General features: G+C 36.7%; 1 protein-coding gene across 1 annotated transcript in view; it reads left to right on the forward strand.

Moving 5' to 3' along the window:
- The window catches only part of CFAP47 (cilia and flagella associated protein 47), a 477175-nt gene that overhangs the window by 111588 nt on the left and 348382 nt on the right, over window positions 1–17205 (forward strand). The window contains exons 23-24 of the mRNA XM_071213189.1: window positions 3848–3942; window positions 5985–6144. Of these exons, the coding sequence (XP_071069290.1) occupies window positions 3848–3942; window positions 5985–6144 (255 nt within the window). The remainder of the gene's footprint in view (window positions 1–3847; window positions 3943–5984; window positions 6145–17205) is intronic.

Below are 17205 nucleotides of genomic sequence, written 5' to 3' on the forward strand. Positions count from 1 at the left end.
CGCCTTGTCCATCTAGAAGTTTGGTAAATATATGCATCAGCTTTTTTGTTCTCTACTTTTAGTGGTTTAAATTTTTATTCAACAATTTTTATGTTGTAATGTTTAACAAATATTGTTTTTTCCACAAAGTGTCAAAATGTCAAAACAGACTTATTTGTATCTTATAACAACACTACTAACCTTAAAAAAAAAATCTGTAAAATCAGGCAGAGAGATGCACCAATTCTTCCTGGAGGAACTGGGATCTATCATGCACAACTTCCAAATTGTCCCTTTCTCCCTTCTATGAAGCTTTTTGATATTGAATTAGCATTTGAGTTGTGAATGACATTTGCAGAAACATTGTTTTCAAAGGATGTGATTTTTGGTTTGGAATACCTCATTTTTGAACTCCATTAGTTACACAGTTGGAAATGTCTATATTATGGATCCCCGTTCTCCTACCAGCCATGCCCCATCAACTCATAAATTCAGATTATTTTAAAATAACTCATCTGGACAGATAAACTATGTCAAGGGTCTTCTTTGCATAAGTCCATTGCTGAATTTCATTTTTATGCTTACAAGGAGGTCTAGTAAAGGTGTGTCATTCCTCAGTCATCACTTCAGTAGAAGGGTCAAAAGCCGGCTGTTAGGTCTTTCCCTCCAAATTACATGCATTAGCTTTAAAAGGAAATAGTGCTAAAAGGGTTATAATCCAAAACTGATCATTTATCCCCCTCTTCCTTGTGCTTTATCCTACACTCCAGAAGCAGTGACTTTCTTCATTATTTATTTCATGAAGACATTATATAATGACAAACACTTTTGTTCAGTTGGAACTATTTTCCCATTTTCCTAGAATATCTATTGATTGTCAGTTAAAGTTTTATTCAGTGTTTTAATTATTATAACTCTGTATCATTCATTGCTGAGCCAAGTAGTGCATCATACATAGTTCTTATATTTCCTCTCTATGCAACTTTTTTCTTGCAGTCAATAGTTTAATTTTCTTTGAATATTTGATTAAATCCTCTCATGCCAAAAAGCTCTATAATATGCTTGTCAGGAGAATGTTCTATATAGTCTGTGCTGACATAATACATAGTTTCTACTTGTTTTCTGAAAACCGTCCTCCTGGATCCCACCAACCTTCTGGTATAGATGTTTTCTTTCTCTGCTACAAAACTTTAGTTGAGAACTTACCTGCACTATAATTGTGGGGATTATTTTAGACTTCTTTCTGTCTTGGAACCCCTGTCTTCTTAATGCCTTGCCTTCTTATTTCTGGTTTTACTTCATTTGTTAGATTACATCTTCTAGGAGCTTCCTAAAAATGGGTGCATAGGAGTTAATTCTTTGAGAATTTATGTGTTTGATGATATCTTTGTTTTTCTTCCCACACATGAATGATAGTTTGGTTGGGTATATATCTCTAGATTAAACATAAATTTCCTCCACATTTTTAAGGTGTTGTCATTATCTTCTAACTTTCAATGTTGTGTAGAAAAATCTAATGCCATTCTTCTTCCCCAATTTATTATATGTGCCCTATTTTCCCCCTTTGGAAGTCTTTAAAATCTCTTTATCCCTGGTGTTCCATTTTTTTCACACTGATGTATTTTGGTGTGAATCTTTTATCTTTACCATTGTTCTAGGTACTTCTTGGGTCCTTTTAATCTGGAAACTCATGAACTTGAGTTCCATAAAGTTTTCATGAATTGTTTCCTTGAAAATTTCCCCCCTCCATTTTCTATTTTTCTTTCTCAGATTCTAATTGGTTGGATTTTGCACCTCTTAGATTATGTTATGTGTTCTAATTATATCACATAGTCTTTTATATTGTCCCGTTCCTCATTTTTTTGTTATACCTCCCAAGGTATTTTTCTTTTCTTTTTTTAAAATTTCTCTCCCCTCCCCCCCCAGTTGTCTGTCCTGTGTGTCCATCCGCTGTGTGTTCTTCCTTGTCCGCTTCTGTTGTTGTCAGCTGCACAGGAATCTGTGTTTCCCTTTCTTGCATCATCTTTCTGTGTCAGCTCTCCGTGTGTGCTGCACCATTCCTGAGTGGGCTGCACTTTCTTTCGCATTGGGTGGCTCTCCTTACGGGGTGCACTCCTTGCGTGTGGGGCTCCCCTACGTGGGGGACACCCCTGCGTGGCATGGCACTCCTTGCATCAGCATTGCTTATGGGCCAGCTGCACAAGGGCCAAGGAGGCCCAGGGTTTGAACTGTGGACCTCCCATGTGGTAGACGAATGCCCTAACCACTGGGTGAAGTCCGCTTCCCCCAAGGTATTTTTCTGACTTGAATTTTGTTTAAAAATATATATTTTGACAAATTTCAACTTAGAGTTCTTTCACTGTTTTCTGATGATTTTTATAACTTTCTGATTTTTTTCATCAAAGTAAAACCTTTTATCTCTAATTATTTTATGATAATTCTTTGAAATTTTCTTCTATTGGCTACACTGTCTCTATTTTTGCTTGATGTATTTTTTTCTTTTCTTTCTCTTTCACACTGGGGAATTCTGTAAATATCTGTTGATCCTTTTGTCTCTCTCCATATATACATACACATATACGTATACAGATACAGATAAATATACAGATACATATGCAGATACAGATACAGATATATATACATATGCATATACATGAGTTTCAAAAAACTGGTTCCAGTATCAATTATTATTATTATTATTCTTAGTGATGTCCCTGCCTTACAATCAGGAGTCCAGTGGATGCATTTATTAAGTGTGGGCTACCAAATGTTGCCTGTGATTATTTAATATATTGTTCAGTTCCTCCAGAAAATGATTCACCAGTATTTTGTCTTAGGTAGAATATAACTTCTTTGCTTAAGGAATTTGGGCTCTTTAAGTGATGAAGTAATATATAAAAGCTTTGCTTTTAAAGATGTAACTAATCTGCTCCTTTCCCTGGTTATTTTTCAATTTCCAGTTTGCAAATGAGCAGACCATTTTGCTTCACTTCCTGAATATGTTCTCTAACATTTTAGGGTTTCTAAGATCCTTAGGACTTTAGGATTTCCAGAATTCTTTTCTAGGATTTCTCTATTGACATGTATAGGGAGTGACACAATGATGAACACCATCTACATCTTTCTCCTATTCCACATGCCCCCATCCTCTGCCAAAAGTCATTCTAGTGGTATAATAAAATCATATCTATGATATGTGATTTTTTAGGATCACAGTTTTTTAATGTGCTTTTTATATTCCTAGAAGATTGACACTTGAGTTTCATTAAGTATTGTATATGTCTCAGAAGTTTCAAAGAGTGTGTTTTTCCAGCATGTGATAATATCTGCTCCTGTGCAATATGCACTTTTAGTGATACCCCATCCTAATCCTCCATATAATACCAATTTACCCCTTACCACTTCCTTGTTTCATATAGGAAACTTTACCTGATATGCCACCTATGTGTTTTCCCTTTGTTCCTATCAGTTTTCCTTCTATATTTCTGTTCACTTCTGTACTTATGGGTTAGTCCAGCTAGAAATACTGTACATGTGACATAAGCTTAGAACGAGTTAAATTTAACTATTTTGCTTTTTTCTCAACTCACTAGTAAGTATATTTTATACTATGTTATCATCTTAAGGATAATTTTCCTATTTCACTTGCAATTAGCTACCATGGAAAACCCCCCAAAATTTGGAATTTTGTAAATGAGATAAACCAAGATAATCTAGAAATTTAAAAATAATTATTTTCTCTTTGGGAATATAGAAAGAGGTAGAAATAAATATTATTTTAATGTTTCATGTTGATAGGTCTTGTAAGATGCGTCCAGGAACTTATATTTATTAATATTTTACTAGTATATTTATGTTCCTTTTATAGTATTGCAAGCACCATTGAGACTATCCAGTACTGAGTTTGTGTTTGAAATTCCATTACATGATTTGGATCTTGATAAAAAAGCCACAAAAACTCAGGTATGTAAAGAGAAGTGATGCATTTTAAAACTGCTTTTTTGTGATCATGAATTTTAGTTTATTATATTAATTATTCTGAAGCATGTATGGTTCAGATTACTCTCTAGGTTGTAGACTGAATTTTGTAGCCTAATTTATACATGTTCTTAACCTTAATCTGCATCCCTCTGGGTGTGAACTCACTGTAAATAGGACCTTTTGAAGATGGTATTTTTAGTTAAGTTATGGTCTGCTGAAACAGGGTGGGACTTAATCTGGATTACTGTAGGCTTTATAAAGAAAAGACTCCAGAAGCCAGGTTCAGAGAAGGCCACAGAGAGAAGCTGGAACTCAGTGGCTAACTGGAAGAGGGAGAAGATGGAAACTGTAATGGAACCTGGAATGGAACCAGGAGGAGAAAGGAAATGAAGGACAGTGCAATGGTCTAGATCCCTTTGAGTTTATTCTGCTTTGTTGTTATGAGTGGTAGAAGAAAGAGGAGGGAGATGTTTATCTTATAGTAGGGAGTTAAAGGATATTGTCTAAATTTGATGGAACAAAGAACTAGAGATATAAGTATAGTGTTTAATGTTACCAGATGACTCATGGAAGAATCAAAATAATATAAATAATATAAATATCCAAAATCGAGAAGTGAGAAAAGGAGTATGGGTAGTTCAGATGATCTAGATCCCCATTTTTATTAGTGGGCAGTCAAAAAATAATATCCGAAGTTGATAAACAATGAAATAACCATGTGATTATCCTAATAATATCCCACAAAGATGTTCATGTCCTAACTCTGGAACTTGTGAATATGTTATCTTATAATGCAAAGAGACTTTGCAGATGTGATCAAGGTTAAGAACCTTGAGAAGGGCGGGATTATCCTGGATTATCTAGGTATGCCCAATCTATCACGAGTGATTAAAAGCAGAGAAGCTGCCACTACTGTAATCATAGGAAAATGATGATGGAAGAAGGGTCAGAGAGACATGACATTATGGACTTTGATGACAGAGGAAGCCATGAAATGGAGCTGGCCTCTAGAAACTGGGAATGGGAAGGAAATTGATTCTTCTGTAGAGCTTCAGAAGGAAATGCTGTTCCTGCCAATACGTTGATTTTAGCCCATCGAGTTCTGAGTTGAATTTTTAGCCTACAGAACTATAAGACAATATATTGGTGTTGTTTGAAGCGCTTAAGTTTGTGATAATTTGCTTGGGCAGCAATAAAAAGTAATTCAAGCTATATCAGCATTGGATTAAAACAAGACCTTAACTACTAGGAAAGTCCAAACTAGAATTGGCTAAAACTGCTTGTCTCTGGGAAGCTTAACTTTTGATAAAGAGGAATTGAATTTAGAAGTGGATAGAATTTTAGAGATGTTGTATGTACCATTCCCTCATCTCAGAATGACAAAAGTGAGGCTTTCAAACAGCTGGTATGATTTCTTGTCCATGTTCTGTATCAAAAGATGTAACTTCCTTTAGAATGCAAAATGAAAGTTGTTATAATTTGCTTAAGGACTTATAGGCAGGGGGAAGTAAAACTGACTCCCTTTTAATCCTTATTGTTTGAAACAATCATGCTTTAGCAAGAAGTGAAGTAAATTATTTTTATTTTGGCACCAATTACACAGATCATTCTATAATTGCTGAGTCATGTGGTAGGTATATGTTTAACATTTTAAGAAGATTCCAAACTGTTTTCCAAAGGTGAGGTACCATTTTGCATTCTCAATGTTAAATAAAGAGCATTCCTGTTATTCTGTATCCTCACTAGGTAGTGAAGCTATTTTAATAATAAAAAAAAAATTTACGTCATTCTCTACCCTTTGTACATTTTTCATAGTTGTTAATAGGCTATGTACAAATATGAAGCTCTCTTTGTTTACTTAACATCACCTATAAATCATTGAACTATGATTACCACTTTTAACCACTTTTAATAATTTTAGTTCGTGTCAAGGTCCAACAAGTTTCTCTGGTAATATAAACTAAATTTTACATTGCATGTTATATATTCTTTATAAATTATTTCTTTATTTTTTGTGTGAACAGGAGCTTGTCTTGCATAATATTTCTAAACAAGAAGTGCAGTGGACTTTGGATCTTAGTGGTGCCAGGAAAGTTTTCAAAGATGGCATATTCAACTTTAGTGTACTGACTGAGATTATGCAACCAAATGAAGAGTGTATGGTTTCCATAAATTTCTGTCCGAGTAAGTAGTTTTCTCCTGTATTTGTTGTTAAAATGTCAATTTGTCCTTTATATAATATTTTATTCTACCATTTATATAAAAGTTTGGGTTATTTTTACATGACCTGAAAACACCACAGGATGGAGGAATAGAGTATAAACTAGAGTGAACTTACTGGTGTTCTGCTGGGAACTATTGTGATAGTAAGAGAAGAAATTGTAATACTGATGTGGAGAAAGTGGCCACGGTGGCTGCTGATGGTAGGGAGAGAGAAGAAGATATATGATGTGGGTGCATTTTCAGGATTTGGAGTTATCCTGGGTGGTGCAGCAGGGACAGATGCTGGACACTGTGTGTGTCCTGCCCTTGGCCCACTGGGTGGAATGAAGGAGAGTGTAGACTACAATGTAGACCACTGTCCATATAGTACAGCAGTGCTCCAAAATGTATTCACCAGGTGCAGTGAATGTGCCACGATGATGGAAGAGGTTGTTGATGTGGGAGGAGTGGGGTGAGGGGTATGGGGAGTATATGGGGACCTCATATTTTTTTAATGTAATGTTTAAAAGAAAATAAACAAACAAAACAGTTTCTTACTAGAATTTCGTGGTAACCATCTTCAAAAATGGCTTCCAATGATGCTTACCTCCTGGTATTAATGCCCATATGTGGTCTCCTCCCACAATGAATAAGGGCCTATAGGATATTGTGGATATGATGGTGTGGTGTGTGACTTACAAGGCTAGATCATAAAAGGCATCATGGCTTCTGACTTGCGTACTTCACTTGTTAGCTTTTGGGGAAACTGGCCAGCATGTCTCTTTTTTTTTTTTTTTTTTTTAATTTTTTTATTTTTTATTGACTTTGTAATAATATTACATTAAAAATATATATGTGAGGTCCCATTCAACCCCACCCCCCCCACCCCCCCTCTCTCCCCCCCCCAACAACACTCGTTCCCATCATCATGACACATCCATTGGATTTGGTAAGTACATCTTTGGGCACCTCTGCACCTCATATACATTGGTTCACATCATGGCCCATACTCTCCTCTATTCCATCATGTAGGCCCTGTGAGGATTTACAATGTCCGGTGATTATCTCTGAAGCACCATCCAGGGCAGCTCCATGTCCCGAAGACGCCTCCACCTCTCATCTCTTCCTGCCTTTCCCCATACCCTTTGTCCATTATGTCCACTTTTCCCAATCCAATGCCACCTCTTCTATGTGGACACTGGATTGGTTGTGTCCATTGCACCTTTACAGCATGTCTCTTGATCTATCTGTCCATTTCTCTCCTGGTGGATTTTTGAATCAGCCTTATCAAGATATGAGTCACATGCAGCACAACCCACCCATTTAAAATATACAATTTAGTTATTTTTACTATATTCACAGATATGTATAATCATTACCATGGTCAGTTTTAGACCATTTCCATCACCTCAAAAAGAGATCCTGTATCTATGCCATACCCTACCCCCAGCTCTAACCAACAATTAATCTGCTTTCGGTCTGTATAGATTTTCCTATTCTGGATTTTCATATGAGTTCAATAATATAGTGCATGGCCTTTAGTGACTGGCTTCTTTAACTTCCACTTAGTGTACTGTTTTCAAGGTTAATCCACTTGAAACTTGTGTCAGTACTTTATTCTTTTTTATGGCTAAATAGTATTCCATTGTATGAATATACCACATTTTGTTCATCCATCATCCTTTGAAGGACATTTGGGTTGTTTACATCTTTTGCTGATTTTGAATAATGCTGCAATAAACATTCTTGAACATGTTTCTGGGTAGACATAATTTTCATTTCTTTTGGGTTTATAGCTAGAAATGGAATTCAGGACCATAAGGAAACTTTATATTTAATAATGTGAGTAACTGCCAGGCTGTTTCCCAAACTGGCTGAACTGTTTTTTTATTCACATCAGCAATATGTGAGGGTTTCAGTTCTCTACATCTTTGCTAGCACTTGTTACCTGAGTTTTTTATTCTCGTATCTTGGGCCTGGATAGGCCCATGTATAATGGATAATCACTTCCTTCTCTTAGCAATATTTATGCCATAAAGTCTATTTTGTCTGATATTGGCCTAGTTATACTAGCTCTCTTAAGGTTACTATTTGCATGGTTTATCTATTTTTTCCATCTTTTTTATTTTCAAGTGACTTGCACTTTTGAATCTAAGTATGTCCCGTTTATGGTATAGAACTGGATCCTTTTTATCCATTTTGCCTGTCTCAGCCTTTTGATTGGTGTATTTTAACCTTTTTCATTTACTGATTACTCACTGATAAGATTTACATCTACATTTTTTGCTATTTGTTTTCTACATTTATGATTTTTTGGTCCTCTATCCCTCCAATCTTACTATCTTTTACATTAAAAGTGTCTTCTAGTTTCCCATTTAAATGTCCTTGTTGTTTCTTTCAGTATATATTTCTAAGCTATTTTCTTAGTGGTTACCATTGAGGATATAACAAATATCTTTAAATTGTAGTTTGAGTTAATACCAAATTCATTTCAATAGTATCAAACAACTTTCCTTCATCCCATCTCCTTTGTACTCTATTGTCATATATATTACATTTTTTATATAACCAAATTCTATCAACACAGTTTTATAATTCATTCTTTAAAATCAGATAAGAAAAGATTTACAAACAAAATACTTATATGCTGTCTTTTATATTTACCTTTGTAGTTATCTTTACCAGTGCTCTTTTTTTGTGTGTGTGTAAGATTCATGTTACTGACTAGTGTCCTTTCATTCACCTTGAAGACTCCCTTTAGTTTCTTCATAGGGAAAGTCTGCTAGTGACAAATTCTCTCAGTTTTTCTTTATCTGGGAATGTCTTAATTTCTTTTGCACATTTGAAGTATAATTTAGCTGGATACGGAATTCTGGCTTTATTGTCTTTTTAAAAAATAAATCAATTTTATTGATATTTATTAATAAATATCAATTTTACTGATACTGATGCTTATTAATAAAGCATACATCAGTGTGCCATACCTATTTGTGTCACTGCTCTCAGTTCTTCTGTGCATATACCTATTTTGATACTTTATATGCATTTTTCTCCTTCCTTTTGACCTTTGTAGGTTTTGATGAGAAGTCACCTATTAATCTTATCAATGATTCCATACTCCTGTCAAGATTCTCTCTTCTCTTTGGCTTTTGACAGTTTGACTATGATGTATCTAGGTTAGATCTCTTTGAGTTTATCCTACTTTGTTGAAATTCTTTGAAGTTTAGATTAAGGTTTTTCATTGAATTTTTGGATGTTTTTAGCTGCCATTTTTAAAAATAGTCTTTCTGCCCCATCTCTCTCTTCACTTCTCTCAGGATTCCCATTTTGCTTATGTTGGTATGCCTTACAGGCCTCTAATGCTCTGTTCATTTTCCTTTATTCCTTTTTCTTTCTGGTCCTCAGATTGGATAACCTCAGTCGACCTTTCCTCATATTTGCTGATTATTTGTTCATCCAGTTCAAACCAGCTTTTGAGCATCTATAGTGAATTTTTCATTTTAGTTGTTGTACATTTCAACTCCAGGATGTCTGTTAGGTTATACTTTTAAAATTCATATCTCTTTAGTTATATTCCTCACTTGTTTAGGACATCATTCTCATATTTTCCTTGAATTCTTTTGGTGTGTTTTCCTTTAGTTCTTTGAACTTACTTGTAATAGCAGATTTAAAATCTTTGGTTAGCATGTCCAGTGTTTGAGCTTTCTCAGAAAAAGATCTTTCTACTTTTTTTTTTCATGTATGGACCATGAATTCTTATTTCCTTGTGTGTATCAATTTATTTTTAAAATAGGACATTTTTAATAACACAGTGTGGTGACTCTGGAAATCAGATCCCCTCCATTAAGTGTTTGTTATTACAGTTTGTTGTTGCTGCTGCTGCTATTGATGATGATGCTTTTTTCTTGCTTGTTTAGTGAATTTCCTACACTCATACTGTAAAGACTATTTTTAAACTGTGTGGCCATTGAAGTCTCTTAATTTAGTGGTTACATAAAGTTTAAACAGATTTCCTTAGCTGTCTTGAATAGATAAGTTGCCTATTCTTGGCTGAAGAATTCTGTATTTGTGTTGGGTCATGCCTTCAACATTTCAGCAACTCATGGTTTTTATAAACACTCAGGTATATCCATTGAGTGAGTTCTGAGTCAGGTCAAAAAAGGCAAACCCTGAGAAAGAAGTTTTTCCTGGAGCTTCCAGATAGATCAGATAGTGCCAGGTTTCTGAAGGTGGGGTCATTGGAGAGCTCCAAACCATTTCTGCCCCTTCCAGTGTCTGCTAGGCTGCTGGCTTTTACAGCTACCTTTTATGTAGGGCTATTGGTTTTAAGGATACTGTGGATCTGGGGAAAGGAAGAATGGAATGTGGACAAAGTACAGTACAGAGCTCACTGTTTTTACAAAAATGCAGCCATTTCTCATAAATAAGTGTTCTTCCAATTGTTGCAAGCTTTTGATTAATTTCCAGATTTTGGTAAACATTGATTTTGGCCATTTTTGCCAGGATTCTCAGTGCTTTTATGTATAAGCAAATTTTCAGAAGTCCTAACTCTGCCATTCCCATTAATGTCACATGGACATTAATTGTATATTTAACATATATTGTGGATACTTGATCCTTATCTTCCATGTTAAAAAATACAGCATTTGTTTACCTCTAAGATATCTTTTTAAAAGCATAGGAACAAGAGGCATTTCTGTGCAGTTAAAATAATTCAAAATCGCTTCAGTCATTTGTTTTTGGTAATAGAACCAAATCTGTTAGTCCAAATCAGTGCCCTATTTGACAATCTAATCAATATTACTTCATTTTACGTTTTAAATCAAAATCTATAATTTTTTTAGTCTTCCCGCACAAGACTCAACCCCTTTTCATTAACTTCACTCCATTCCTTAACCTCATTATGTGGCCTCACTCACACTTATGCTCAAAGCATGGTTCCACTAATCTTATAAATATAACTTTGTCCAAATTACAGGAGCTTGGCATGGGGGTAGGATCATAAATAGTTAAGAAAGCAGAAATTCTTTCTTTTTTCTTTTTATACTTCTCTTTGAATTGAAGACCATGGGTCTCTAATAGACTTGAGATCCCTTCCATTTATACCTGGTGAGGTCTTGGCCTTGCTTTTTGGGCTGTCCTATATAGCATCTGTCATTTTCTTCTGGCTTCCACCGGTGACTGATTCCACTCCTGTTCTGCCATTTTCTCTTCTTGTAATCTGGCTGTGGCATGAGACTCCTGTCCTACCCCATGGCGAGAGCCTTGCTGTCCATTCCATTTCTTTTGTTACAACCCTTGCTACCACTATTACCCTAAGTTGGGGCTGATATATTTTCTCCTCACTTGGTCTGGACTCTATGAAACTGGACACACAGCAGGGCTGTTTTATACTCTGAGGGCTTTCAGGAGTTTTAGTGAGGTAGCTTTTTCTCCACTCCCCTTTTATTTTCCTTTCCTTAGATTCCTGCAGGAACTAGGAGACTAGGACTTTTATAAGTGACCTATTTATAGCTCTGTCCAAATCTCCAACTCCTTTCAAATCAGAACCATTTCTTTTTTTAAATAACAAATCAATTATATTGATACATATTAATAAAACATTAATCCTATCAATGGTATTTGATATAATCACATAGTTGTGCATTCATCGCTTCAATCATTTTTAGTGTATTATTACTATTCCAATAATAATAAACAAAAATACAAACAAACAAAACTCATTACCTCTCAATCTATGCTTCCCCTGCGGTATATAGCTGCTATTCTTTCCTTCTCTCTAGTATATTTGTATTTATATTTTGTGAAAACAGGTTTATTTATATAATACCACCCATATTTGTATTTTACATGAGGTTTCATTATGTTACACAGTTCAGTGTTAACATTTTTTAGCTTTCCTTCTGGTAACAATCATGACCTTAGTCTTTCCCTTTCAACCACTGTCATAGCCATAATAATGCTAGTTATAAACACTATGAGGTGCTTTCACCATTTCTATTCATTTCCAAAGATTTACAAAGAACCTTTTTATAAGTTCTGCACAGATTAACCCTCAGCTTTCCATTCTCTACACTCCTTTTATTTTCTGTTCAACTATATTCTAATTATTAACTCCATGAGTTTACATAATATATTTATTTCATAAAAGAACAGTCATACAGTGTTTGTCCTTTTGTGTCTGGCTTTTTTCATTCAACATAATGCCAGCTTCATTCATGTTGTCATATGCTTTAGGACTTCATTTTTCCTTACTGCTGCATAATATTCCATCATGTGTATATACCACAATTTGTTTATCCATTCATCAGTCAAGGGACTCTTGGGTTGTTTCCAACTTTTGGCAATCGTGAATAATGCCACTATGAACATGGGTGTGCAGATGTCTGTTCATGCCAGTACTCTCAGTTCTTCTGAGTACATATCTAGTAACAGTATTGCGGGGTCACATGGCAAGTCTACATTCAACTTCTTTAGGAACTTCTAAACAGCCCTTCACAGTGGTTGTATCATTCTACATTCCCATCAACAGTGAAAAAGCATTTCTTACTTCTCCACATCTTCTCCAACATTTACAGTTTTCTGGCTTTTTAATAATTGTCAGTCTAATAGATGTGAAATGATATCTCACTGTAGTTTTGATTTGCATTTCCCTAATCACTAGTGATATTGAATATTTTTTCACGTGTTTCTTTGCCATTTGTAATTCTTCTTTGCACAATTGTCTTTTCAAGTTTTTTGCCCATTTTTAAATTAGGTAGTTTGTCTTTTTATTGTTGAGTTGTTGTGCCTCTTTATATATCGTGTATATTAAACCCTTGTTGGATATGTGTTTGCCAAATATTTTCTCCCATTGAGTCAGCTGCTTTTCCCCCTGTAGCAGTTTGATATGGTTATGAATTCCAAAAAATGATATATGATTATGTTTGTAATCTGATCTATAGCTGGGCCTGATTGAGATATGATTAGGGCTTTAATTGGGCCACGCCATTAGGGCATTAAGTCCCCGCCCCTTAGTGGGTGGGGATGCACAGAAAGGCATGGCAAAGGACCAAGTTGTGGATTTTCCTGATGTTGGAGATTTGATGTTGGAGTCTGATGCTGAAGTCTTAAGCTGGAGCCCCGGGGAAAGAGATAGAGCCGTTCACCTGATAGTCTACAGCTGACCTTGTGGAGAGAGGCAAAGCCTAGGGAGACTCATACTCTACAGCTGACCTTGTGGAGGAAACAGAGGAGCTGAGCCCAGAGGAACCCAGGAAGCCTGAACCCTCACAGACATCAGCAGCCATCTTGCTCCAACATGTGGAAATAGACTTTGGTGAGGGAAGCAACTTATGCATTATGGCCTGGTAACTGTAAGCTCCTACTTCAAATAAATACCCTTTATAAAAACCCAACCAATTTCTGGTATTTTGCATTAGCACCCCTTTGGCTGACCAATACACCCCGCTTTTGACAAAGTCTTTTGACTTCCAAAAGAGTTTATTTCTGAAGAGGTCTCATTTATCTATTTTTTTCCTTTGTTGCTTGTGTATTGGATGTAAGAATTAAGAAACTAACAACTATCACAATATCTTGAAGATACCAAAACCAGATAAAGATACTACGAGAAAAGAAAATTATAGACCAATATCTCTAATGAACATAGATACCAAAGTCCTCAACAAAATACTTGCAAACAAAATCCAAACGCACACTAAAAGAATTATACACCACGATCAAGTGGATTTTATCCTAGGCATACAAGGGTTGTTCAACACAAGAAAATCAATTTATATAATACACTACATTGATAAATTGAAGAAGAAAAATCACATGATCCTCTGGATTGATACAGAAGAGGCATTTGACAAAATACAGCACCCTGTCTTGATAAAATACTCGAAAAGTTAGGAATAGAAGGAAGCTTCCTCAAGATGGTAAAGTACACATATGGAAAACCTATATCTAGCATTGTATTCAATGGTGAAAGACTGAAAGCTTTCCTGCTGAGATTGGGAACAAGACAAGGATGCCCACTGTCACCACTGTTATTCAATATTGTGCTAGGAATTCTAGCCACAGAAATTAGGTTAGATAAAAAATAAAATCACCCAAATAGGAAAGGAAGAAATAAAACTTGCACCTTTTTTTTTCTTTTCTTCTTTATTTTCTTTTAAATGTTACATTCAAAAAATATGAGGTCCCCATATATCCCCCACCCCACCCACCCTACCCCTCCCATATCAACAACCTTTTCTATCCTCGTGGCACATCCACTGCACCTGGCGAATATATTCTGGAGCACTGCTGCACCACATGGACAGTGGTCCACATTGTAGTCCACACTCTCCCCCAGTCCACCCAGTGGGCCACGGCAGGACATACAACGCCCAGCATCAGTTCCTGCAGCACCCCGCAGGACAACTCCAAATCCTGAAAATGCCTCCACACCATATGTCTTCTTCTGTCTCCCTACCATCAGCAGCCACCATGGCCACCAACTATATATTAGTGAAAGGGATAATCTTTCAAGAAGAAAAAACAATCATAAACATTTATGCTACCAGAACCATTTCTTTTTATTCTATTTGTATGCCTAGAGTCTCACACCCCTTTGATAAGTTTGTTCTCAAAAGCTTCTCAGTTCTCATGTAATAGCTGCAATCTTGGGCAGTTATAATACCCATGGTGAACATAGTTTAGAAAACTCTCAAGCTTTGAATGCCTGCTACCTAAAATATGGAAATTTTCTTGTAATGAATTTCAGGTTGTTGAGCGCATTGAAAACTAGCTTCTTTAAGTATGCTGGAGCAAAGGCACAGCAGGAAGGAACTGGCAAGATATATCTAGCAGATTTTTTTCCTCTTGAAAGTATCTGCTTCAGTCCCTTAGTATTTTATATTCCATACCTAATAAGCATACTGGATATCATCTTCAGACTATTTTTCTATTTTAACAAGTGCTATTTTTTTCTTGGCTGCTGAAACAAATACCATGCAATGGGTTGGCTTAAACAACGGGAATGTATTTGCTCACATTTTTGAGGCTATGGAAAGTCCAAAATCAAGGCACTATCAAAGCAATGCTTCCTCCCAATAGAGGCTCACTGCCAGCAATCCTTGGTCCTTGACTTTTTTTGTCACATGGCAGTGCACTTTGGATCTCTCCTGAATTCAAGTTCTCTTGACTTCCAGCTTCTGGCTGCTCCCTGTGGCTTTGTTTGACTTTCCCTCTGCTTATAAAAGACCCCAGTAATCCAGATTAAAGCCCAACCCAATTTTATTTGGGACATACCTTAACTGAAGTAGCATCTTGAAGAGATCTTATTTATAATGAGTGCATACCCACAGGAATGGATTAAGTTGAAGAACATGTTTCCGGGGTACACATCTCCAAGCCATCACAAGTGCTCTAATAACGTACTTGTTATTCTTCCTAGTTAGGTTTACTTATTAAGCAACATTAGGATTGCTACTTCTTGCATATGCTGTTGAGGGCCACTTGATTCCCTTTACTGGATTTTTCTTTTCTGCCTATCTTTTATTTGTGAGTATTGACTCACATTTCTCCAAAAGATCACCCTTTGGTTGAGGAAACTGCCTCATGTAGAAATGCCTCAGCACCCCACTACCTTAGGTGGCCCAGCCCTTTCATCCTTGGGTGGGTCAACCTCTCTAGTTAATTCACGTTTCAGAGATCCCTGTAGGATCAAGTTGAAACTAAATTTATCCAAAAACCACCATTTTCCTTAGCTTCTTGCCTTGTCTTATACTGCTCCTTCCCTTACTTATAGGTTCTTCTTGATAGCAGCCTCTCAGTAAATCACTTGCACCAGAATCCTAGGAACACTATAGTATTTTCCCAATGTGGTCATCTAGAAAAAGTACCTAAGACCAACAATTATGTCAGTAGAAAAGTCATGATGAGAACTTAGACCTTTATTATTATTATTATTTTCTTTTATATGTTACATTAAAAAAATATGAGGTCCCCATATAACCCCCACTCCACCCATGCCACCCCTCCCACATCAACAAACTCTTCCATTATTGTGGCACATCCACTGCACCCGACAAATACATTCTGGAGAACTGCTGCAGCACATGGACAGTGGTCCACATTGTAGTTCACACTCTCCCCCAGTCCACTCATTGGGCCATGACAGGACACACAACGTCTAGCATCCATCCCTTCAGCACCACCTAGGACAACTCCAAATCCTGAAAATACCCCCACACCATATCTCTTCTTCCCTCTCCCAACCATCAGCAGCCACTGTGGCCACCCTCTCCATATCTCTACTACAGTTCCCCAGCAGAACACCAGTAAGTCCACTCTAATCCATACTCTATTCCTCCATCTTGTGGACCTAGGATGGCTATGTCCAGTCCCCCTCTACATCAAGAAGTGGTTTATATTCCACATGGATGATGGATGCAATTCTCCTGCTTGCCCCTATAGACACTCTTGGCTCCCTGGTGTGGTGGTTGACCCTCTTCACCTCCTTGTCAGCTGGTGAGGGTAAGTTCAAGAAACCAGAGGGTAGGAGCTGCAAGTCTGCTGAGGCCCAGGGCCTGGGCCATCACATGGACAGTCCAGAGATTCAGGTCTTCTGAGTATACACCAACCCAAACGCCAACCACAGGTCTGGTAAAAGTGACAGAAGAGGCATGTGTAGAAAGGTTATACCTGAATCCAACTCCATCACACTCAGGAACACAAACTCCAAAGTAGGGCCAAATGACGTGGCCCTGAACTCCAGAGCCATCTGCCATGACCATAGAACTTGTGGGTCTCTGCAGCCCTCGGGAGAACCAGCACCTGGGTTTCCATCTACCTTGGCTGTCTCTGGTACCCTGCTGAGACATGTATAAGCATCACCCCCTAATGCCCTCCCAACTCTTTTTTGGAGACTCTTAGCCATATAAACTCACTTGTCCTTTCCATTTCCCCCTTTTTATCCAAAGTCAAAAAGCAGTTTTTAACATCTGATATTACATGTAGACTGAGATATTCTGCCGGTCTGAGCTGACCTCTTTGTTCATGTTCTTTTTGAAGTTA

Source organism: Dasypus novemcinctus, chromosome X (genome assembly GCF_030445035.2).
Source record: "Dasypus novemcinctus isolate mDasNov1 chromosome X, mDasNov1.1.hap2, whole genome shotgun sequence".
Taxonomy (NCBI): domain Eukaryota; kingdom Metazoa; phylum Chordata; class Mammalia; order Cingulata; family Dasypodidae; genus Dasypus; species Dasypus novemcinctus.